Source organism: Taudactylus pleione, unplaced genomic scaffold (genome assembly GCF_031769625.1).
Source record: "Taudactylus pleione unplaced genomic scaffold, aTauple2 ptg000918l, whole genome shotgun sequence".
NCBI classification, from domain to species: Eukaryota; Metazoa; Chordata; class Amphibia; order Anura; family Myobatrachidae; genus Taudactylus; species Taudactylus pleione.
Genome location: NW_028285319.1, coordinates 546,690 through 573,537, shown reverse-complemented (window position 1 = coordinate 573,537; position 26,848 = coordinate 546,690). Strand labels below are relative to the sequence as shown.

Sequence of the window (26,848 nt, the reverse complement as noted above, 5' to 3'; positions counted from 1 at the left end):
AAAAACAGCCAGAATGTGATAAATCACAGATGTATGGTCATAGATACAGAGGCTATTTCCACTGCATAGAATATTTGCCACTTGCTGGTGTTATTGCCCAGGAGACCTGGATATAAACTCCTTCCCTCCCTTTCACCACTATTAACAAGATTCAGCCCCAAGTTTTTGCCCACCTGACACCAAGTAGACATATTAACTCTATCTGACTAATACAATGGCCCTCATTCAGAGCCGTTCGCTATTTGCGGTCGTTCGTTTAAAAACAAGGGGTGGCTATTCAAATGATCCGTACGCACATTGCTGTCTGTCCGCACCTCTAAGTCTGAACGAGCGTGCAAAACATACGCTCGTTTATTTGTTAAAAACGCCCCCTGGCCGCACGCATCCTACGTCATGTCCGCTATTTATTAGATTAATCGAGTACATCGACCAGCGTATGAACTGCTCGCTATTCTTGTGGTTGGTGTTTGCTACCACAAATTTGCGTGCAGTTCTGGCTATAAAATAACCCAGTGACGTGGTCAATGACGCTGCTGTTTTAAATATACACACCCATAAAACGCCCGCTTTGACCTTTAAGCACGCCTGCGTTCGGATCTCCACTCCCCATTTTCAAGCACCTTCCCCTGTTACCACCCACATACGCCTCATTCTGTCACTCAAAATAGCAGGCACTCGCTATATAGCGTACAAAGGATTTTCGGCCGCACTGACTGGTTCGCGCATGCGTACTAAAACACGTACGCATGCGCAGATGTGCAAACATCGCTCGGAACGAGCGTACAGCCGCTAACGAGCGGCTCTGAATGAGGGCCAATATTCCTAAATATACCCAATACCCTGCCAGTCTATTGAAGCTTGCTATACTATTTTATTCTCTATCCCATTTACCACAGAGCGCTTCCCTCTATATATTTATGGTTCCTATCATTCTGTAACGCAGTGATGATAAGGTAAGTTTAGCTATCATAAAATGCCTGGCTACAGGCTGATCACTAGCCCCACTGTTAATAGCTGTTCAAATGGCCGATCTGTGGGCTGTCATACGTTCTTTGAAGGACCGCTCCGTCTTCCCTAAGTGTGACAGTCCACATGGGCAAATTATCTGATAGACAACAAATTTGGAGGTACAAGTTAGTCTATATCTAATATAATATTTCTTGCCAGAATGCGGATGGTAAAATACATCACCCGTAATCATGAAACTGCAGGTAGTGCAGGAACATTTATGACAACCATTTTTACCCACTAAAAAGTTTGCTTGCTGTATATTTTTAGGTTTGTTGATATTAGTTTTAACTAAATTATCTCTGAGGTTATGACCCCTTTTACAGCTTGCCATCAATTTAACCTGTTGCAGTCCAAGGTCATTATCAGTTTGTATCATGGGCCATAATTTTTTTGACAGTCTATTAATGGTATCACTATTAGGGTTTCACTGGGTAACCCATGGAAAGATGGCTGTCTTATTAGTAATGATTTTTTTATCCAATAATTTGTCCCTATCAAGTTTAGGAACTTTTGATTTTGACTGCATAAGTAGCTTTCTACTGTAACCTCTAAAAATGTATTGATCATAGTATCCATTTGTTCTTCCGCTAACTGGGGGTCTGATGTTATTCTCCTAATGCGCAACAATTGTGAATGCGGGAAACCTTTTTTGGATGAAGCCAGATGGAAACTATGCATATGTAAAAGATTGTTACGGTCCATAGGTTTTGTATATAGTGAGGTTGCTATACATCCATTTGCAATGGATATTTGTACATCTAGAAAGTTAACAAATTTGTCACTGATGTTATATATCAATTTTACAGGGTGTTCCTTAGAATTGTGTTCTGTCATTAAAGTTTCAAACTGAATTTTGCTACCTTTCCAGAAGATAAGGAGGTCATCTATGAATCGGGTGTAATACACTATTTGTTCGTATATCTTGGGATCAGTAAAGAAGATATATCCTTTTCAACCTCAAACATAAATATGTTGGCGTACGATGGGGCCACACTGGACCCCATCCCACAGCCAACACATTGGAGGAAAAAGGTTCCACCCACAAGGAAAAGAAATTCTGTGAGTATTTCTCTCATAAGTATCATGACCAACTCAATACACGGACCAGTATATAAAGGATGCCATTCAAGAATTTAAACATACTACCCATCTCATGGGGGATCACTGTATACAGATTTGTTACATCTATACTACAAAGCCATATCTGTTCATCAAATCTAGGTAAATCTTTAAGTTGTCATAATAAAGTAGTAGTGTCTAATAAATATCTTGGATGTGACTGTATACAAGGTTGAAAAAGAGCGTCCAAATAGATAGCTGTACGTTGGTAAAGTGATTTAGTAGCCAATATTATCGGTCGCCCCGGAGGGTTCTCTAGTGACTTATGCACCTTTGGAGTAGTATATAAGATTGGGACCATAGGGAAATTGGGTACTAATGCATTCATTAAATCATCTGTGATGAAATTATCATCAACTGCTTGTTGTAATATTTGCATTAATGATTTTTTGAACAAAGCAGTAGGATCCCTATCTAATATCCGGTTTGTGACAGTATCTTTTAATTATCGTTCTATCGCAGCAAAATAGTCCACAGTGTCTTGAAGAACCAAGGCACCACCCTTGTCGGCCGGTCGAAATACCAGATCTTTCTTGTTTGACAATTTTTCTAATGCACAATGTTCCACCTTGCTGAAATTATTCCTCACAATTTGGGTAGGTTTTTCTTGGACCTCAATATTCTCATCTAATAAACGTATAAATGTCTTAATAGTTGGATTGAATGATGGTGGGTCAAATGTAGAACTTGGTAATAATTTAGTTAGATTCACTGGTAGTGGAGCTTTAGCGATAGAAGTTATGGGAGACTTATTAAAAATTCTTTTAAACGTAATTGCCTCTGTAATCGATGTTTCTCGATGGCCCATTGAAATGTATCAAAAGAATTCATTGGCACAAATGATAACCCCTTAGAGAGTATCTGATTCTCTAAAGGAGATAGCTCATAGCTGGATAAATTGATAATTAAATTCTGCGACTCCGTGGTAGCTTTGCGCCGTGTCCCTGCCCTCTGCCTTTTCCATTGTTGGCCCCATCTCGTATAATGCCTGTGCCGTCTCCTAGAGCTTTGGCTCTGGTTATAGCACCAGGGAGGCGTACCAAGTTTTTTGGACCTACAGATGTATCAGGTTCACTATTAGAAGATGTGAGTTCATTGGATGATTCTGGGTCACGGCTACGCCATAATTTTCTACGAAAAAATGGTTTTCTACGTTCAGCAGGACGGGTATTATCAGTCCATCTGTAGACAGTATGATTATCATAATCCAAATCTACTTTGGTACGTTTTTCATTTTTAAACTTTATAAGATCTCTTTCATAAAGTTGTAATTGATTATTCAATTTCTCGCACCAATTGTTGCCGGTGTCATTATCAAGAGTGGTCTTATGTGTGCTTTCAAAATTACTGATTTTACTTTTCACAGAATTAATTTCTTTAGTCGACTGTTCAATTATCAATAAAATTAAATCCATTGAGCATTTGTTTAAGATTCCGACCCATTTTTTACAAAAGGTCGGGTTGTTACGGCCAATTGTCGGGCTATTACGTACACCTAGTCCACGGGGGATCTTTTTAGCCTTATAATAATCACTTAAAGATATACAGTGATATAAAAAATCGATCTCCTTCTTTTTCATCCTTAATAGGTCTCTGTATATATCCTCAAGGCTAGAGGCTTCTGCTTGTTCTGATAATACTTCTTTATACAATATCGAATCAGCCTCTGGTTCAGAAAAACTGAACACATCTCCCACCGGATAATCAAATTGCACAAAGCCCGTTGCTCCCAATTCATTATCATTTTGTGTCATGATGAATAAACAATATAGATGCTCCAACCATCATACAGTAAAATCCAGCAAATTATCAATTCATATATATAATGCACATATGCCGTTTAAAGTGTCCAAGTGCCATGTGCAAAAGACATGTAAACATCAAAAATAGTCCATATATGTAATATTGCGGATTAGTGAATTAAAGTGTCCAAGTGCAAAATGTAAAAAAATATGAAAAAATCAAATAATGTCCATAAAAATAGCTATATAAATATATAGCTCATAACCAAAGCATATATATAAAAAATTCAGCATATGACGAGATGACAAGAAAATTACAACATCCAGTGAGCCTTGACAAAGAAGTCCGCTATGCCATAAGCAACTCCTTAATACAAACAATGTACCGTAAATGTGGTCCGGCTCTCCTGTTATAGGTAAGTATTGGGCCGGGTGTCCACACGAGATTACTCACATACATCAACAACGGGGTGCAGCACTCCTGGCTCCTGAAAAATGACATTATACCGGCATATAATAGGCAACGTTTCAGTGCTCGTTTAAGTAGGCACTGTCATCAGGCTTAAAAGATACAAATGACTCAAATCTTAAATACAATACATACCATCACCACGTGCATGCTGAAACTGGACACAGGGCTTCTCCCCGGCGCGGTCGCGCACAGTGACGTCATCCCTAGGGACGCATCACATGTGACTAATCCCATCACCATAACAACACATAAACATTAAAACATAGCGCAGCATGTGATGTGTCCCTAGGGATGACGTCACTGATTGTGCGCGACCGGGGAGAAGCCCTGTGTCCGGTTTCAGCATGCACGTGGTTTGAGTCATTTGTATCTTTTAAGCCTGATGACAGTGCCTAATTAAACGAGCACTGAAACGTTGCCTATTATATGCCGGTATATTGTCATTTTTCAAGAGCCAGGAGTGCTGCACCCCGTTGTTGATATATATATATATATATATATATTGGTTGGGTTACGGGATGCTGGCACTCGGGGTCCCAGCAGTCAAAATCCTGACGCTGGCATCCCGACAGGGTTAGAATACTGACACCTATATGACCCCTAATCATAACCCTCCCTCCCCAGTGTCTAAACCTATCCTTCCACCCTAGTGCCTAAACCAAACCTCCCCCTCTCCTCACACTAAACCTAAGCCTCCCCCAGTGCCTAACCCTAACCCTCCACCTAGTGCCTAACCCTAACCCCTTAATCTATCCCTAACCCAACTGCTTACCTTTGGGATGCATCCCCTTGGCTGGGATATTGACCAGATCCCACACACACACATTCTCCAATAACCAAATGGTTAAATCACATATGAAATACTGTACAGGTTATTCTTTTATTTTCCATCGATATAGACATCGATTTATAGAACTTGAAAAATGGCATCAGTACTCTTTGGGTGCTTACAGATACCGTATAGATTTCCAGTAGCTAGGATTATCCAGCGGGTTTGTGAGGCTTTTCACTTACCAACTGTCTCCTGAAATACATGAGGCTATTTATGCACACACCGCAGCAAGACAGCTTGCTACTCAGAGCCGTTATCTCCACAGAATATCCCTCACACCATGAGGAATTTTAGCTAGTGATGGATTCCAGTTCTGTGTACCATGGAGCAGTCAGACCTTACTGCCAATTCGCCCTCTCTAAGCTGTAACTGACAATTAATGCTACAATTTTTCTTTAAATCCTGCATTGCCGGAAGCAATGTATAATCTCAGCCGTACCATTGCTGCACTTAACACATTTAGGCAAGTATTAGGGGGATTGCTTTTGGCGCGGATGTGCTGGATAAGCATGTTCTGAGAAAACTTTAAGACATTTTATATTCAGCATGGGAAAATTATTTCTGTAAAACAGTGCAGAAGATTAGTGTTATAATTGGCAGTTGAGTGCATTGAGGTTATGTCTATGCGTGCTGAATATTAAATGCACTTACAGTTATACATCTATAAAATAATAATAAGCTGATATACAGTACGGTGTGTTGGCAGTACATTATAATTCTGATACTGAGAACAGACTATTTCTTGGCAGATGATAACTAAAAACAAGCACGCACACAGCTATAGGAGTAATGTATATCACAATATTCTGTGTATAGATGCAGTGGTTTGTGTTCCATTTGTGTTAAGCTGGAATTAAGACCATAACAAAATACATGTTTTAGGGAAGGGAACTATGTTACCTTCTATAACAGCAAATCTGTTTACTCAGAAAATTATTTAGAAGCTCAGTTATTTAATGGAACTGTCATTAAGAATTAACATTTTCTGTTTCAATGCTACATAAAAGAAATGAGTAAACAATTTTAAATTTTTCTACCTATTCTTTTCTAGATAATAGTTGGTATTTTAAGCAAACGAGGAACACAAGATTCAGCTGGTATCCTTGTGGTGCACTGAGAACAGATAGGAGAGGCAAGAGTAGGTAAAATGTAACTGCAAAACTGCCTATTTGTTAGGAACACTATGTTAATGTGGTCAATTGTCATATGATAATCAAGAACTCCAAAACAGGTAATGCAGTCACTTTTTCATGGTATTGCAAGTCAATTTAGTCTGCCAATTTAAAATACTGGTAGAGGGATGTGTGTGGGTGTGTGTGTGTTTGTGTGTGTGTGTGTGTGTGTGTGTGTGTGTGGTGAGGAGGGGGTAGTGTTGGGGGGGGGGTGAGTGAGGGGACAAATCCATACTTCTCTGCTTTCACGGAATACCTTGGAGACTCATGAATTTCAGGAAACTCTCCCAGACTCCCAGGTCAGTGACCCAGCCTCCAGGATTCTGCCCACTTTGCTGTAGAAGGGCCTCATGACCTGTGAATCATGGCATCGTGGCCCAACCAACCACTGCACAGTGTCATGTATTATGCCATTGTACAACAGGGGAGGAAGGTGGGGTTCGGGATAGCCATCGACAGTTAATGACCATCAATGGTTATTTACCGATGGCTGATGGTTTTGCCATCGATGGCAGAGATCCTATGGTTCTCCGCCATCAATGGCAGACTGGGACCCCATGTTTTTTTAGTTTTTTCTACAGCATGGAGCACTGCCTCGCCCCCTGGTGGCCCTCTAAGTCCCACTTCCAATCCTGATTGGCAAACAACCCAATTTATATCCCCAGTCAGCAGCAAACTGTAGATGGTTCACCATAGATGGTTTTGTGCCATCGACAGCAATCACCGATGGAACCATCGATGGACAGCTCACCAATGGCCATCCCTAGGTGGGGTAGACACAATTCACAATTACAACCCCTCCCCCCTTTTTCCTTCTCACTCACAGACCTCCACCTTGTACAGTCTCCACTGAAATCCCCCACTGAGACCCAGTAAAAGTATTTTTTTAGACCTCATCTGTAAAAGGAACACATGACCCCCGGATATAGAAACCCCTCAAGCCCCAGCTGGGGAGAGAAGGGCAGTTTTTAGTATTAACATTTCTAATTAATATATTCACTTGTAAGTCATGCATATGGTTAAACATCCAATGTCCTCCATCATTCTAGCATGGTTTCACTGCAGACAAAGATAAGAGATACCTAATACAATCAGCCTACTACTTACAAACCAGTTTGTGATACAAATTGCACACCCCGCCACTGTACGGTGCAGCATTCAGCTCTTAATCTGACATTCCTAATACAAATAATGTCCCAAGAAATATGTTATAATCATGTGCAGGCACAAAATTACTTAACAACTCAATTATTTGAATGACATAAATATTTTTCTTACTAGTCCCAGCGCTGCACAGGAAGGGGGTCAATGCAAGCATGTTAGCCAAGCTTACATTACTTCCAGCCATTATAAATCTACAGCTCTTCCCAAACCTGTGATAGAAAACCGAAGAGCTGCCGTGAAAACAGTGCTGGGCTTCCCACAGAGAATAATTTGAAACATGGAGGCTGAAGATTCAAAGCAGAAGAAGACGCTGTTAATAGCACGGGAAGGTAAATGTGTGACAGCGAGCTTGAAAATGGCAATCGAACAATGGGGAGAGAAAAAAAAAATTCTCTGTCTAATCAGCCCAGCTGATTGGAAAGGTAATTCAATTCCCTGAATGGAACTTGACAATATGACAGGGAGAAGGCGAGAAGAGAGAAAGTTTAATCCAGATGATCTCTCAGTAGAGCGGAAGGTAGGAGATGAAAGGATGGGGGGGGGGGTTCTCTCTCGCAGACCCAGTGCGGCTCACTGGCATGATCATGTATTATATGAAGAGCTAACAATGTACAGTGTTGTGCAGGAGTGAGACCAGTATAAAGCTCCCCTGCTAGGACTCCCAGCCAATCCATTGATGCTTTGCAGCAAAGCTTTCAGAATTAATAACAATCAGAACACTTGATGGTGTCAGCCTCTGCTAAACTATTCCATAATACTCTTTGCTCATATCTAAAGTGTTTAATTTCCCATTCGGCTACAGCAGTAAGGGTTATTGATCGCTTTTACCCTGTAAACAATATTAGTTGAACAATCTGAGGCTCCTGGGACCAGAACAATCATTAAACCATAGTACAGATGGTTTGAAACAAATAAAGAATTAGATGTTTAGGGCTTAGAGTACAGTTTGCAGCACTCTTTGGAACAATAAATGACACTTTTCTTCCAGAGCAATTCCATGTTGTATCAACGTTCATAAAAAGTTTCCTGTTAATAAATGCAGTGATTACCAAAGGCCACATATAATAATGGGGTGGGAGGACAGCCCTCCAGAGCTTTCCTCCATACTATATACTAGTATATATTATGTCTCTGTAAAGGTGTATGGCAGTAAAAACATGGCAACGAACAGCAAAATCATTTTAGGAGAGGGGAGGAAAGAAACTCATTATGGGGCACTCTTCCAATTAGAAAAATTTGTGAAATATATTTTTTATAATTAAAAGAGTACACAAACAAACAGACAAAATAAAACATGTACACAAAGCCAAATATAGATGATCTGCTAAGGAACAGCAATGTATTCTTCTTTATATGTGATTGTAACATTTCCTTATTTTCTATTGGCTAGGTTATGCAATACAGATGGTCCTCACTTAATGACTGAGTTCCGTTCCTACAACTAGGCCATTAAACGAAATGGTCGATAAGTAAGGGGCGTCTGACAGGAGAGGGTGCTAAGCTGCTGGCCACAGTGATCAGGACACAGCAGAAGCCGCAGCTCATTGTAGGACACAGCAGAAGCCGCGACTCATTGTAGGACACAGCAGAAGCCGCGACTCATTGTAGGACACAGCAGAAGCCGCGACTCATTGTAGGACACAGCAGAAGCCGCGACTCATTGTAGGACACAGCAGAAGCCGTGGCTCATTGTAGGACACAGCAGAAGCCGCGACTCATTGTAGGACACAGCAGAAGCCGCGACTCATTGTAGGACACAGCAGAAGCCGCGGCTCATTGTAGGACACAGCAGAAGCCGCAGAAACCGCGACTCATTGTAGGACACAGCAGAAGCCGCGGCTCATTGTAGGACACAGCAGAAGCCGCGACTCATTGTAGGACACAGCAGAAGCCGCGGCTCATTGTAGGACACAGCAGAAGCCGCGACTCATTGTAGGACACAGCAGAAGCCGCGGCTCATGGTAGTTGCTGCTATTTCTGTTGAAGTCAAGGCTGCCAGGCAGCCGCACCGGGTGAAGGTGCCACTGGGCTTCCAGATCACAGATCATATGGGCAGGTCGTAAGTCCGAGTGGTCAGTAAACAGGCAGGTCATTAAGTGAGGAGCACCTCTATTGCATTCCTCAATGTATTTGTAATAATCTTCATTGCTATCAATTGCTAGATTTCTCAGAGTAATAAAATACAATTATAGAAATACAATAGAATTAAGGATCCCTAATGGATGGATTTTTGGGTTATTGTACAAAACAAATTTCTTAGGAAATAAGATGCAAATGTCCACAAGTAGCTATGCCCTCACTCATATGACACCTGTGCCAGCAGCTGCGGCATTACTCAGCCAATAGGAAGAAACAGAGGAGTGTTGGGCTGCTGTCTGGTGAAGCTCATTTTCTGGAGACTGTTCTTAGAGAATGACATCCAATGGATATTTACTGCATACTTGTCAAAAATTTTTACCTTCCCTCTGGGAATTCCTGGAAGGGATGTCTAGGAAGTATGAGCAAGGGGATTGGTGGGGTGATTTTGGCAATAACAGTCTTGCCCTCCAATGTGCAGTGAGGAGCTTGGCCATGATGATGTGATTTGGAGTGAATCTAGTGAAGGTCACATGGTCTTCCAGGAATCCGGGAGACCTCCCAGAAGTTTGTGAACGTCCCAGACATTCTTGGAAAAGTAGTAAAGTATAGGTTGTTAGTAAACAAGTCTTGGCAATGTGCGCAAATCTGCACACTGGCGAGAATTATGGTACAGTGACATTGCAAAATTTCCTGCAAATCTCTATGGGCTGCAAAGGAAAATCTTTGATGATGGTGGTTGTGAGTTGCCGGCGACATGTTCTGAACACCGGCGTCTCTCGGCCATCACCAACAATTTAATGGCCCCCTATTGTAGCTAGTAAAGAACGACTATGTTAGAACAGGGCCGCAACTAGAGGGGGGCATGTGCTCCGGGTTCCAGAAACAAGGGGGTGCGTGTCACAGAGGGAGGCACGCATGGCAGCAGCTGTGTATTTGAAGCCATACATCAGCAGCCAACTGCCCACTGCCAGCAGCCTTTGAGAGACACAGCGCCTGCTGCCGTCATTCTAATGTAGCGCCAGGCACGACCCAATCAGAGCACGCAGACCAGCAGTGGCTGTCGGTCCTCGAGCTCCGATTGGCTTGCAACTAGTGCCACATTAGAATGACGGCGAATGGCTTTTTATCACTTAAAGGATGCAAGCGGGTGACTGGCTGCCGGTGCAAGCATGTGGTTCCAAATACACACCTGCTGGGCTGCTGGAGGGACACTGGAGCAAGATGAGAGGCTGCTGGATAAACCGGGGTGCAGGGCAAGGGGCATTACTGTGTGTGACATACTGTGTAAGGTGCATTACTGTGTGCAGCATACTGTGTATGGGGCATTACTGTGTGCAGCATACTATGTAAGGAGCATTACTGTGTGTGGCATACAGTGTAAGGTGCATTACTGTGTGTGTGGCAAACAGTGTAAGGGGCATTACGGTGTGCAGCATACTGTGTAAAGGGCATTACTGTGTGTGCATAGTGGGAGGGGGTGTGCCAAATTACTGTCTTGCCCCAGGTGACAAAAACACCAAGTTTCGTCCCTGGTTTGAATTTCTCTAAAGCAGTGTTTCTTATTTCCATTCAGCAGTTAGACAACAAACCATAGCTTTGTGTTTTTAAGCATTAACCCTACTATTAGCAGTGGATCAGGAATATGCCTTCTGACACTCTCCAACATACTTCTTTATGCCTCATGTGCATAGCATGCCAGGGACTGAGCTTTAAAAACACTTTTTGGAGAGTCAAAGGTTGAATGAGACTGCAAGATATCAAGAAGCATGATCATCACAAAAACCTTGCCTAAAGGCCATGCGATTCAGTGACTGCTGATCGGTCGTAATCAAGTCACAGGGGGATACAATAAATTCATGATAAAATGCATGACCTAATTTATTGTAACTTGCTTTTTCTCGGTGCTAAATGGATGTAAAGTGCATTAGACAATTAAACATCTGCGCAGAGCACTGCTCAGTTTCTCCCAGACGGGAAAGCAAAACTTCAAAATCTTCTACAGTAAAAGCAAAGTAACTGTGGGAAACATAAAACACTGTACCTTCCATGACATAGACCAGTGACCCCACGTCCCCTTCCTTGATGATACAGCTGTCTGTGCCATATTCAACAGGATACATACAATCCACTATCTCTTGGATCTGGGAAATCTCTAGGTTCTTCATGAAGTCATTGTCGAGGATCGCTTCTTTAATTAAATCCTTGGACCTGAAGCAAGAGACCAATATTTAGTCATATCCTTGAGGCGTCAGCACTAACACAGGATGATAAAGCCAGGGTATTGTAGAACGCTTTTATCTGCCAGGGTGTAGAGTGACATTTTATGCATTTTTCATTGTACTTTCGTAACGTAAATACCCAGACGTTGGTAGCTTTGCCCAGTGTTCTAATTTTTAACATTTAAATGTAAATGATAAATCGTTAAACAGGAAAATCAGCAGAAGTATGTGTTCAAACTGCATCCTGCACAGTATCATTCCAAAGCCTCTCTCTAGCAGATATTCTTATTTTATAATGATGACAGGTCCCGTTTCTCTTGCACAAATGGAATGTCATGTTTCAGTAGTTCATATAAACATTAAGAATGTGTTAATAAAAGTGGATGCTGTGCTCTATAAGTTTAATAGACTACTATAATCAGAGAACAAGTTACAGTGAATCAGCTTTAAAACATGTATTTCTCTAACCTCCATTCCTTTTGTGTGTTCGTTTACAAAAGTTACATAACAATAGGTTATGATCTATACATCACTATCCATTAGATAATACTTTTCTTCCAAATTGTACCGTATTACAAGCAGCAATTGCCCCAGTGGAGGTATATAGAAATATGGCTCCTCCTGCATCAATATTTCAGTCCATGCTGCCTTAAACATAGAGAAAACTTGTCTAATGGCTCAAACAGCATGCTGGGATTTGTAATTGTACAGAACAGGCATTGTTCAATTTTTCTGCATAAAAGATGGCGATATAGGAATATCTGATGTCAAAGATGGAGTTTGTTCTTATGCATCATAACTGATGCCAACTGCACCTTGATTTTACCTGTACTTATATAGAGATAATGGGCCAGATTCTAAGGGATAAATTTAAGTGAGAGTTTTTAGAAGTGAGTTTTAGAAGAGATGTTGCCCATAGCAACCAATCAGATTCTACCTATTATCTTCTAGAAGGTGCTAGTTAAATGTTAAGTAGAACCTGATTGGTTGCTATGGGCAACATCTCTTCTAAAACTCACTTCTAAAAACTATCACTTTAGTAAATTTACCCCTAAGTTGCAATGCTAAATCGAACACAGCAGCGTCTCATGGCGGTCGCCTGTCTGCAAGTTTATGCAAATGGCCTGCAAACCTTTTCTTGTGTACATTTGTGCGGCCTAATGTGCAAGGACTGAGCCGGCCACTTTTAGCGCCTGTACACGCTGTAATACAGATTGCTGTGTACTTATACACCACCATCAGTCACACCATTGAAACTTGCATCAGCCCAATGACAGGTGCAGTTTCTGTGTCCCACCATGTCCTCCTATGCCTGCAGCTGTGCACCTGGGAATGCCTGCAGCTGTGCACCTGGGAATGCCTGCAGCTGTGCACCTGGGAATACCTGCAGCTGTGCACCTGGGAATGCCTGCAGCTGTGCACCTGGGAATACCTGCAGCTGTGCTCCTGGGAATGCCTGCAGCTGTGCACCTGGGAATGCCTGCTGCTGTGCACCTGGGAATACCTGCAGCTGTGCACCTGGGAATGCCTGCAGCTGTGCACCTGGGAATGCCTGCAGCTGTGCACCTGGGAATACCTGCAGCTGTGCACCTGGGAATGCCTGCAGCTGTGCACCTGGGAATGCCTGCAGCTGTGCACCCGGGAATGCCTGCAGCTGTGCACCTGGGAATGCCTGCAGCTGTGCACCTGGGAATGCCTGCAGCTGTGCACCTGGGAATACCTGCAGCTGTGCACCTGGGAATGCAGCCACTTGCATTGACACGCCCCAGACACTCCCATAACAGATGTTGCCGCTTATGGTAGTGTCGCAGGTGTGTCCCTGAAAGCGGAGGCGTACAGAGACCATCAGCCACTCAAATAGGAGGTCATGGTCAGATGGAGACACTGCATCTGCTATAGGGCCGGTGTAAGTTTCGATGATGCTTAGTTTATTTTAGAATAAAATGACCATAGCATTCATAGGCAAACGCAGGGGGGGTTTCTGTCTGCCTGGAAACCCCCCTCCCCAGCCCACACCATGACCACAATAGAAATAGTAATATAATAGATTGCTCCTAGTGCTGCATGTTCTTCTCAGTATCACAAATGAAATAATTAGCACCACCTGTGGATCTTTTAACATGTATCAGCCAGTAATAAATAACCTGTGCACCAACTAGAAGATCTGGAAAACATGCACTGTTAGGGATGCATTGCTATGGAGCCCAATATGTACATATACAGTATGGTCAGGGCAGTGCTAGGTTCTTCCGCTGCTCCTCCAGGCTCCCGGACTTGCTCCAATAGTCTGGAATGGTGCCCACATCTAACATATATACGTTCAGCTCAGGCAGGATGGCCCTACTGGCGCATCTAATGGCTTACTGTGAGTCATAATTCCAGCATATACAGGACCAGTGATCAGTCACAATACACTATGTATGACACATATAATGGGTTACTGTGATCGCTGGTCCTGTATATGCTGGAATTAATACACACACTTTGTATGATGCTTATTAAAGCTGGTTAAGCACTAATTCTACCCTCTTCATTGACTGGCCACACTCGCTATAAAATCAAGCATTTGGAAACCCCCCTATGGAAATCCTGTGTTTGCCAATGAGCATTTTACATTTACATTTTGTACATGAAAAAAAACAATAAAACAACATACTCGTATATTGACTTTCATTATGAATGGACATGTGTAGAAATACATGTAATGGCATTTATAGACATATATTAAATTAATTATTAATATCAAGTTAGTATTGCAGTTGGAAGGTGCCAGTAACAATATAGCTAACGGCACATATAGTGGTTTACCTTGCTGTCAAAATATAGGCATGTATGGTTTACCTTGCTGTCAAAATATAGGCATGTCGACATTTTGGCCATATCAATATATTAACAGTCAAAATGTCAACACGGATAATATAGGTCACTGCACACACTTTGACCTGCAGTACAGCTATAGGCAGGTGTATGCTTGTCATTTATGTAGCGCAAATAAGCAGGGGATTAGCGTTTCCGTTCTTGTCATTTATTTAGTACTTCTATGAAGGACAATAGTGGCCGCAGCATTTATGTCAGCTGCAATTAATGTATGCTGCTGTAGAACAACACATGCCAGCACGAACAGCAGCTCTCAGTGGGAATCATATCATTATGCTGATTATAATATGAAAGGTAGTATCTTCTGAGTTGGTAACTGCAATCAGTCTGATATAACTGGTCAAAACCAGTTATTTATTAGTTAGCTATGTTGACATTTTGACTGTCAACATTATGAATGTCTACATTTTGGTTGTCGACCTTATGATTTCTCTATAATTTAAATGTCAACATTTTAACTGTGCTTTCCATGGTAACAGTCTCAAATTTTGACACTGTCGGCATTTCATATTGAAATTCTAAATTATATCCATGTCTAAATTATGTACCTGTCTACATATTGAATGTTGACCTATAGTCCATGTCGAAAATTTTGGTTGTCTAATTATTGTACCTGCCTACAATATGGTGTCTACATTTTGAATGTCTAAATTTTGAGGGGCCTATTCATCAACACTAAATTAACGTTTGTAAGGACATTTTCCTTAAATAACGTTATTTTAGTATTCATGAAGCCACTTAGCACAGGAGATATCACTGATATCTCCTTGCTAAGTCCCCCTACATTAATTTCCACACTCCCCATACATTAGTACATTAGTATGGGGATGTGGAAATTACGTATTCATCAAATTCCGAAAATTATGAATTTTCGGAATTTGATGGAGGTACTATCCGCCACTGTGAGGTGGCAAATAGCAGGTGAAACTTACCTGCTTCCAGCTGGACAGGTCCCCCGGCGTCTACCTCCGGCGCTCTGGTCTCTTCTCTGGCTCCGTCTGCTATGCTGTCATGTGTTCTCCCAGCAGAACACAATAAAGATTAGAGAAAAAAAAAAGCTTTTTTTTTTTTTCTAATCTGTACTGTGGTCTGCTGGGGAGACCATGTGACAGACCAGCAGGACGGAGCCGGAGGCTGCTGCGCGGACAGGTAAGTGCTAAAGGGGGGGTGAGCGGGGGGGAGGGGGGGCAGGTGAGCGGAGGGGGACACACAAACTTACCGCATCTGTAGGTAGTGCTGCACATGTGCTGGGTTAACGAATGTAACAGCGCATGCGCAGCACGGATTCCAGCTGCGGTAAGTTAGTGTAGAGAGGGATAACTATCTATTTTCTGAAAAGCTGTCATCGCAAAAATGACATCTTTTCGGAATAGTTATGGAGAGGAGGAATGATGAATTCCTCTGGTAATTAGGTGGCACTCCATGCGAGTTCTAGACCTAATTGGCTCCAGGGAAAGTTTAGCAATGATGAATAGGCCCCTGAGTGTCTAATGTCACGTATCCACTAGACGATATGCTCCATGAGTTATATTGTCTACTGTTTGCCCGGCAGTGATTTTCTCAATGACATTAACGCCATTGAGCACCCACACTGAATGATATAATTCACTATATCGTTAAGTGATGTCACCCTCCTTCGTCCCCGTACTTGTAAAACCTGATGATATCGTCAGGTTGCCCTGCAAGTATGGGTGATGAAAGATGTCGTCAATGACCAGCGGGAGCGCGCATCGCTGGTCGTTGACGGCATATCCACTGGACGATATTGCGGACGATGAACGATATCGTTCACATCATCCAATTTATTGTCTAGTGGATACGCAGCATAAGAAATGTACCCAACCCATAATGATATAGGGGCAAAATCTGTAATATCCACCACCAAAGAAAAAAAAAAAAGAACATAATCAAAATCAGACATTTGCTCTCATTGTGTAACTTGGAATAGTTGAGGAAAATGTAAAACAATGAAACACTAATTGTTTGCTATGATTTACAAAAGGTACAAATATGTCATACTTACCATGGCAGAAGGGGGCGTGGCGCGGAGATGATGTTGTATTAGGGGTGGGGCTGGGGAATGACCACACGATTGCATCATTGTGGTCCATCCCGCCCCCTCTTCACAATGCCGTGGGATGCGGGGGGGGTCCAGGGTGATGTGGGGGGGTTGCGGCGGCTGGGAGGTTTGCCTACTTTTCCGGTGGGCCGGGAGCAGCATCCGATTTTCGGGAGACTCCCACCCATTCCGGGAGAGTAGGCATGTATGAAATATGTGCTGTGCTAATAATTAGCCTTTACATAATAAATCTTCTCCTACCCATCCCGTAGTGCAACATGGTTTTGTCAAAGTGTAATATGTTTCTGCAATTTTTTGCATCTAACTCTGTGCAGCATATGTATAAAGCCCAGAGAAGCCCTGTCTCTAATAGGGTTTTTTTGCTATATAACAACGGCTACAGCCAGTGGTGGCTATCATCGAGTATTGCCGGCAGTAGAAATGTCTGGCGTCAACTACACCATGCTATGGACGGGGAAGCTGATTATCGCCTATTTAGTATTTAAGAATGACAGCGGTGTTGTACTACAATGAGGTAGGCAATCACTAAGATAAGGATGGTAATACTGTCTAGCAGAAAATAAAATGAATCCTTATTACTAAAAAAAAAAAAATGTTTTCCTTCTTTAAAAGAGAAAAAAAATAATTTATTTCTATTTTTACAAATGTATTAATTTTTTCTATTTTTTGTCAAATCTGGTACTGGAAGCTCAAGTCTGTATCCTAGGGCAGTGCAGATGTGTGATCCGGTGAAACTAGGTCACGCCTGCGCAGTAGGGAACCGGAGAGGCTGGCAAAGTGGTAAACCTCTGCTTACCGCTGCAAGCCAGTATTGCCAGGAAACTTAGCATCTGTGATGTGTTTTGTATTTATTTAAGTAGGCCCCAATAGGATAGAAAAACATTCTTTTCTTTCATATTTGATTAATAGGCTCTTAGATGACTCTCTATGAGGTATATTTACTAAAGTGAGAGTTTTTAGAAATGGAGATGTTGCCCATATCAACCAATCAGATTCTAATTAACATTCATATTCTACTTAACATTTAACTAGCACCTTCTAGAACAGGCCTGGCTAACCTGTCTCTCCAGCTGTTGTGAAACTACAAGTCCCAGTATGCGCTGCCACAGATTTAACATTCCATAATAGCAAAACTGTAGTAGGGCCTGCTGGGACTTGTAGTATCACACCAGCTGGAGAGCCACAGGTTGGCCAGGCCTGTTCTGGGAGATAATAGCTAGAAGCTGATTGGTTGCTATGGGCAACATCTCCACTTCTAAAAACTCTCACTTTAGTAAATTTACCCCCTTATCCCTTTTCGAAAAAAGGTGCTACAGTTTGGTGGATACAGCTAGTAGGATTTGTTTTCCCTTAATTTTTAAAAACAATGCAAGTCCATTTTATGAACTTGAAATAATAACCTGTTCTCATAAATAGGCACATAATCTACTTGCTTTAGTAGACATTAAAAAACACACCTGAGCTCTGAAACTTTATAAAAGTATAAAATATATGAGTTGCTTGTTATATCCAGACTAAGCAACGTAATTCTTGCCATGGCCAATTTCAAAGAACGTGCAAGAAACACACCGCACTGATCCCCCTTTTCTCCATGAACCTCTATGAAGTAAAATAAGTTTGCCATTTTTACTGCTCTGGCCTGAAATGATGAAATGCTGTATGGGTGACCAGGACAGGTTTGTACAGCTCGCTCCAGAAGCGTTTTCAATGCCCCAATGTCCATGATCATTACTGAGTCACACATAGAATCAAAATCTCCAGTCTCAAGAAAAGCCAGTGGGAAGATCTCAAAAAATTTATTTTAGTTATTGCCAAGCATATTAAGATCTCTGCTGCCTGAAGGAAATGGCAATGTGCTGGGGATCCCGTGAGCTTTGAAGGGTTCAGACAGAACATTTATTACAGCATGTGTTCTGCCTCGAAGCCAGCATTGGGTTGCTTACTGTGCCTTATTATACTCCCCATTGCAAGTTTCTTTTTTTTGGGTTGGGGTAATTTGAAATGGTGGATATACAGAGCCTATAAAGTAATAAGCGATGTACAATTTTGACGCTCCAAATCCCTTCTCAGATGGAGGCAAATCACCTGGAGCTGAAATGCATCCCAATGGAGGTAGAGATACACTCATCACTTTAATGTCTTTAATGTTTCATTAAAATGTGCCGAGTAATTTGGGAAGCCTTATAACAAATGACTCTCTGGTTGCAAACTCATCTGTTGGAGACCAGATCATGTAAACAAGCAGGTGTGAGGCATGTACTGTATACAGACAATTGGGCACAATTTAAACTGACTTCTGATAGCTTCCTCTAAGATACGATTGTTTGCTATTTTAGGAACAAGTTATGTACTCAGGTTTAGAGAAAATCCTGCAGTAACAAAGTATACAAAACAAGCTTTAAACTGCAAGCAGTCAGCCTGTAAGCTATAAATTATTCATTTATTTATTGTTTGTTTTGCCTACTTTCAACACTATTTTCAATCTAACAAATTTAGAAACAGACAGCATGAAGTTGGCCTTGTAAAGAACTGGAGTAGATGTTTTTCTTCAGTACTTTCAGCAGGCATAGACAATCCTGGGCATGTGTGCCACAAGGTGGAACGCTAGGATGTTTTTGCTGGCACCCAGCAAGACCTCGAAAACGCAGAATCTACTGACAAGAGGAACCTATTTTGTGTCATCTGTGAGTCATTTGTGTCATCTGTGAGTCATTTGTGTCATCTGTGAGATGGTACAGCATGACCTCTGCTTTGCTGACAGTGTACCAGCAGGATACATGAGATGGACTTGGGATCCAGCTTGCAACTCCTTTCTTTAGGGCTATGGGCATATGTTTGACATTCAAAAACATGTTACTTGGCCTTTTCCTGGACGTCGCCTTGATTGGTGCCACTGTAGGTGCTCAATTCTGAAGATAGACTACAGTTTGGACTGCTTCTGCCCAGAATATGTTGTCCAGACCTGCATCACTTAACATACAGTAGTCCATGCTCTTTCAATAATTCTTCTATTTGCTCTTTTGCTCACACCATTCTGTTCTGGTGAGTAGGAAAATGTTAGTTGGTGCTGTATGCCATTCCTCTTCTAGACAGCTAGATCTCTATTTTCATAATTTCCATCATTGTCAGACCTTAGCACTTTCATCTTCAGGCCTGTCTGATTCTCTGCTAGACTCTTGTACTCCACAATTTTGCTTATAACTTCACTCTTGGTTTTCAGGATATATACATACATAATCCTCATATAGTATCATCTATGAGCATCATGATGTAGTGATTCCTGTTTATTGACTCCACTTCAAATGGTCCACATCCATATGCACCACTTCCAACAGTGCTTTATCTCCGACCACTGACTTAGAAAAGGGGCAACATGTTGGCTTACCCTTCACACAACTTTCACACTCTGGTCCTTAATGGCTGTTCACCAACATCCCTGTCGCTATGCCATCTAAATACTTCTGTAAATTGTTGTATCCTACATGACCCAGTCTCTGATACCATTGGACTGGTTGAAGTTCGATGCTGCCATCATACAACACTCTTCAGTGGCTAGGAAATACAGTTGTTGGCACCGGGTTGACGTTGGAATTACGGCCCTCTTTTGATGTACACAACACACTGTCCCTCTGCAAATTGGACTTTGTATCCTTTTTTCTCCTGTACACTGATGGCAATTAGACTGGATCCTAGATCTGGCACAAAAAAACATATCTTCTACATCTGTGACAAATGTTTCACCTTTCATTCTTAAGCGCACAGTAATTGTCCAGACTTTTGAGGCATTTAGGACTTTGTTTCTTATTCCCCTGACGTTCACAGGGCCACATGGCCTTAGTAACTTGAACCAACATTCATTACAGCTAAAGTGCCTTGTGGCTCCTGAATCCATGTAGCATCAGTCATTGCGGTGATTATCAGCAACACTGATTAATTTCTTCTATCATGCTTGTATGATAAAGCACCACTTGGTTCACTCATTCTGCACTCTGAGGCTTTATGTCCCATTTTGTGTCACTTGAAGTATTTATACTTTGGCTTTTGGGTTTTACGCCCTTTGATAGCAGAATAGAATTCTCAGCATTGGCCAGTACAGGTATGCACTCTTCATCTGCAGTAATTTGGCCCATACAATCTCTGTTGATAGCTTTGTAACATAAGACTTCAAAGCCTCTACTAGGAAATCATACTCTGGTGTAGGATATTGCAGCAATGCCATTGCAACCTCGGCCGTCGTCTACTTGGACGCCTACTGAAGTCAGTTAGAGAGATATACAGCATTTTATCTATATATTCATTCATATCCTTGCATGCACTCAGCTTTATGTCATATAAAGTATGCCTCAGGTTGATTCTTCTCATTAGACCTTTGTCTTCATAAGACATTTGTAAAGTCACCCACATATCACGTGCTAATGATTTCTTGTGGCTAATGGAATATACATGATGTTCCACAGCCAAACCTATTGTTTCCATTGCTTTATCAACATCATCTGGATTAGTAGTTTCACCTGGTTTACTGGTAACCTTCCACAGCTTTACCCACTTTAACTGCATCTTCATTGAAAGCTTCCATGTGCTATAGTTTTCTGAGCCCATCAGTTTAATGAAGCTCATGCTAGCCCCTGCACTATATATTTTCCCTTATATGAATAAATCACTTTTCTGTGCTCACTTGGATCCTCTTATTCCGTTTTGATGCAGCCTTTTTTCTTGGTATTGTCTATCTTCACGCACTGGTGTCTGTGCCCATAACCTATTGGTAGATCCTACGGTGGTAGCAGGTGGCGGGTGTGTGCAATATGGTCAGTCCACACAGCAAATAAACTTAATCAGGGATTAACCAATAGAAACAGATGCAGGATAACACAGGGTTAAGAGTATGCAGCAAGTACAGGATGCAAGCATATCCAGTTGCAACCAGCAGCATATAAGGTAGCTATAAAAGAGAGACAGCGCTGTGTGCTCTCTTCAACATTTAGGTCTGGATTGATACCCCGCTGGACTGTCGCTAAAGATTGGTACACACCTGACAGATATATCTGCAGATCATGGTTGTTCATACACACTGAATGACCATCATCTGCATGGTGCAGCGGCTCGGGGCGGACTGGGGGCGGGTAGGGGGAGTGACCTAATCGCAGAAGGCGTGGCCACGCCCCCTTTGGAAAGAAAAACATTTGCGACGTGCCGCTGCGTTCTGGGGAGGGGGGCACTGTGTGCCCCTCATCCCGGCGCACAGCCAATGGGGGGCACGATCAGCGTGATCGCTCCCCCCTTTGGCATAGGAAAATGCTCGGACTGCTGCTTTAGCAGCCTCGGACAGTCTTCCAGTGCAGCCCAGCACACAGCAGCATGTGCTGGGCTGCTGTGGATGGGGAGCTGTGCTGAACCCAGGTAAGTAGTCCCCGCTTGCGGCTCCTCCACCTCTCTGCACCCCTGTATACAGGCGATGGATAGATATGTCTGCAGCACAGCCAATGCGATATGTCTGTGAACGACGTTGTTCACAGACATATCGTCTGTACACACAGTGGCCGACGGGGGCACGATATATTAGCTGATCAATTGATCGGCCAATATATCTGCCAGTGTGTACCCAGTATAACACTGATGGAGGGTAGATTAATGTACACTCCACCGTAGCCACAGTCAGTATGCAAATATACAAGTAATAACACACCGTCACATTGTTGTGAACTGCAGTAAACAAAGCTGCAAATAGACACAACCCAGAGACTATTTATAAGTACCAGAATGAGCACAAACATCCTAAAGGCTGCATAGATATAGTTAACAAGAGTGCATTGTTGCATATCAAACACAGTAGTGTTGTGAGCTAAAGAAAGCCACAAAGAGACACAACCCAGACAATGTTTATCGGTAACAGAAGTGAGCGCAGGTTTATTGGAGCATTGGCAGAATAGTGAACAAATGAACCAAGTTGGTGTACAATAGACTTAGCAGTGCTATGTAATATAGAGGGAGAGATTCGCATGTGAGAGAAACGGAAAAATTAGTTAGGAAAGATCAAGACATTATCAGTGTGACTAGGACAGCTGCAAAAAGGCAGCTGCAGGAATACACTCTTATACTGGGCTGGGCACGGAATGCCAGCACTTAGAAACCCGACACCTGCCAGTAAGTACCCTGATCCTAACCCTCCCCGCAGCCTAAACCTACCCCCCCTTGCAGCCTAAACCTAACCTCCCCCCCACATCCTAAATCTAACCCCCCCTCAACCTAAATCTAACCCTCCCCCCCCACAGCCTAAATCTAACCCTCCCCCTAGTGCCTAACACTAGGAAAACTTACCATCGACATGTCAGCTGTCGGGATGCTGGTACCTGGATTCTGACTGGTGATGGGATTCCAGCACCAGCATTCTGAGCACCCAGGCATCCCAACAATCCAGATCTTAGCTACATCTCCTTATACTATGTATATAATAAATGTACAAACCCAGATCCAACTGTGCCAGCAAGTGCACCAATGAAAGACTGGCCAAAACCTTTTAAGACAATCTGCAAATTTATTGTGTTTAGAGTATAAGTAAATATACAGTATATTAATTATTATTTATTATTGTATGAGGGAATGTGATTGCGTGAATAGATATGGGTTTTGGTAAAGGGAATCTAGGGTGTCTTTCAGGTATTGGATGAGGGGATGAAAGTTTAGGATATAAGAAGGTACCAGGTTTTAGATTTTAAAAGTCATAAATACTTTGAGGTTATAGAAGGTAGAGGTGTTTGGATAGGTGAGAATTACCTGTGTCATTGTGTATTAACTTATTTGGGAGGGGATGGACACAGGGTTCAGTTCATCTACACATTGGGCTGATAGCGGTGATCCCGCAGTGGTTCCCCTTTCTTTGAAAGACAGAAGGAATGGTATTGAAATACCGACGTCTCTTTAGCCACCGTTTCAAACACCACCTCCGGAAGCCCGACAGCAGGAGATCCCGACGTGACAAGGTAAGTAATCTAACCCTTCCCTGCCCCCCCTAACCCTAACCCACCCCTAGTGGTGCCTAAACCTAACCTTCCCAGGGGCTGCCTAACCCTAAGTCCCCCCCTGTGGTGCCTAACCCTAACCCCCCCTTCCGGCATCCTAAACCTAAGTCTCCCGGGGGGTGCCTAACTGTAAGATTCCCCTCCCCTCACGCTAACACTAACACTCCCAGCGGGATGCCTAACCCTAAGTCCCCCAGGGGGTTGCCTAATCCTAACCACCCCCATCCTCGGCTTACCTTCTTATTAACCTGCCGTCTGGACATTCAAGATTCTGGCGGTCAGGATGCCGACGCCAGGAATCCTGTTGTTCATCGGGATATCGGCGTCGGTATTATGCCCACACGGCGGGATTGCGGCATCAGTATTTTGACTGCCGGCAAACCGTCCGCCGTCATAATAACTGCATCCTGGAGGCACCACCAAGAAGAGAAATCCATAGCTACCATAATTGTAACCATGACACACCATGCAGGAAGACTGAAGCAGGTGATCAGGTTCTACATCTTGTATAAACAACAGATGGCGAAGTTCATGCACTCGCTATTATTCAGCTAAACGCACATGTAAATAAGCCATGTGTTGTAAACACAAAAACAGAGAAACATGGACATAAAGAAGACAGTGACAGGTTAATAAACTGAAGCAGTAAATTACAATTATCTCACAAAATAGCCCTTCAAGTCAATTTACTTTCTCTTCAAGAAAACACATAATAGAAGAAAAACTACAGATTGTTCCAGGTGGTAAGATGCTTTTGTTCTTTATTAAAACGTAATTGGATGGATCATTTGAAAAGAATGTGTTAAGAATGTAGATAATAAAGAATCTGCCGCTGCCTTAAAGGGGACGTGTTATTCCATTGGATAAAGAAACTCCTATAATATCTGTGCTGTGGTGACCCACTAGCAGGCTGTCTACAACATGTGTAAGGACTGAAAGGGTTAATGCCGCTCAAACACTTTACATGTCATTCACTTCACCCATTTAATCTGCGATGCAGTAATGTAGTCACAGTGCAAAATATATATATATATATATATATATATGTATATATATTATAAAATTATATAAAGTAGGTAAATGTTTATAATAAACTATTCAAATTAATCAAGCACTCCTTGGTGACCAATATAAAGCAATAAGATCAAAATAAATATGAATGCAAAAATGAAAGCACTCGTATAATGTGAAATTATAAAGGCGAGGGATCAATGTAGCTAATGAATACTTGCCTACCTTTTCTTTCTCCTCCCTGGGAGAAACCCAGGAAGGAGAAGCAGGTGGGTTTGCGATGGGGGCGGTCCAGATGATTTGCGTTATTAAGCCAGACTCCCTCGCGTTAATTACCGCGATTGGAGCAAATGTAAATAGGGGCGGGGCTAAATGAAGCGATTAATGAAAAATCCCGTCATTAAGCCTCGTCCCCTACAATGGGACCCGCGATCGCCGCGGAAATTCTCCTCATTCTGCTACTTCACTAGGAATTTGGCAGAATGCGGGAGAAATGCCTACCACTCCGGGGGTGCGGGGATTACCCGAAAATCGTGAGCCTCCCGCGAATTCCGGGAGGGTAGACATGTATGAGCTAATGTCAAGATAAATAAAAATATAAATGTAAGATGAACAGCAACACAATGAAATACAATAAAACCGGACCTAGAATGTATTCTGTGATCAATGATGACACGGCATCACGCCCCCCCATATTGCCGAACTGGCTGGACCATCAAAAAGTCACCAGCTATGGGATAATAATGAATAAACTGACATAATGAAAATCAATTTACTAAATTTCTCTTACTGGGACTCAGGCTCAGATAAGAGTCGTCCCAGCAAAGAGAAAGCTATAGGTACCATTATCACTTTTCTTCCAGGTACAGACCCTGCCAACGGTAGAGTCGTCCATAGGCTACTATTGGGTAACATCATCTCAAGATGAATGTAGCTACCGGAATGCGACATTTGATACATTTCACAATTTAGTTTCTGCAATTGAAAATAGAGGAACCACAGCAGATATCTCCAATATCTCTGATATCTGTTGTGGTCACCCTTAGGTCAGGGATGCTTCATTTTTAGGGGTATTCCTTGAAAGCGGCTGTTTTCAGGGGATTTCTTGCAAAAATACCTTCATTTAAAATAAATGCCCCATAGCATTTCAACAGTGTCAGCGTACGTGTTGTATTTGGAACATCTTGGTGGACAAAAAGCTTTCCTTTAGTAATTAAGAAAATTAAGTTTATATTTTTTTAATCCCAAAATAGAAATGATGTTACTAGACTGTGGGCCTGATTCATTATGGATCGCAATTACAACAGCGTACGTAGATCGGCCAAAGGTGTGTACCGCACATGCGTATGCATTGCAGGGTGCGTGCGTGAGTTAGCATTGCGATCGCACTGCAATCACCTATGCAGATAGGAATCCATCACAGAGTGAGTGACAGGCTGTGAGCGTTTAGGGGTGGTGACGGGGGAGTGGTAGGAGAAACACAGGCGTGTCTGTCCGCTTGAACGCAGATGCATGGGAGTACATAAATTAGCCACTGCGACGGCATACACAGCTTGTGTGCTCACTACGTGTGACGGGGTTATCAATATCTGAGTAAGGTCAGGGCTGCTGTAATTGTGCATGAGGGGCCGATGTTACTCAATGTTCCCAATGTATATGCAGGACTGCAAGGTATTACGGATGTGAGATAGCGGTAGTGGGCGTCTCTATGCTGGCTGTGCAACGGCATTGCGATAACAGTCATTAGCATATTTTTGCAGCAGGTCTGCGTGCGTAATCGCAGCTGTGATCGCCATATTGATCCGTAATGAATCAGGCCCTGTATCACCAATATAGAACTAATGTGTGCTCCACTACAGATGGTCATGGATGCAAAACAATCATTCGACTCTATAGTCTTTCCCACATGGATAGTCTGAAACAAAATAGACAAAAAATGCTGTTGTTTTCCAGTACATTAAGAAGAACTGGTGTGTGCAGTCCCGGCAGTTTATTATCCCTTTGTCATGTCACAGGGCATGTCTAAAATGACTCTAAAATGAAAACCATACAGA

General features: G+C 42.4%; 1 protein-coding gene across 2 annotated transcripts in view; it reads right to left on the bottom strand.

The window, feature by feature from the left end:
• The window catches only part of PRKG1 (protein kinase cGMP-dependent 1), a 1,225,781-nt gene that overhangs the window by 855,262 nt on the left and 343,671 nt on the right, over positions 1–26,848 (bottom strand). For both annotated transcript variants that reach the window (XM_088459635.1, XM_088459634.1), the window contains exon 2: positions 11,633–11,799. In XM_088459635.1, coding sequence (XP_088315761.1) covers positions 11,633–11,799 — 167 coding nt within the window. The remainder of the gene's footprint in view (positions 1–11,632; positions 11,800–26,848) is intronic.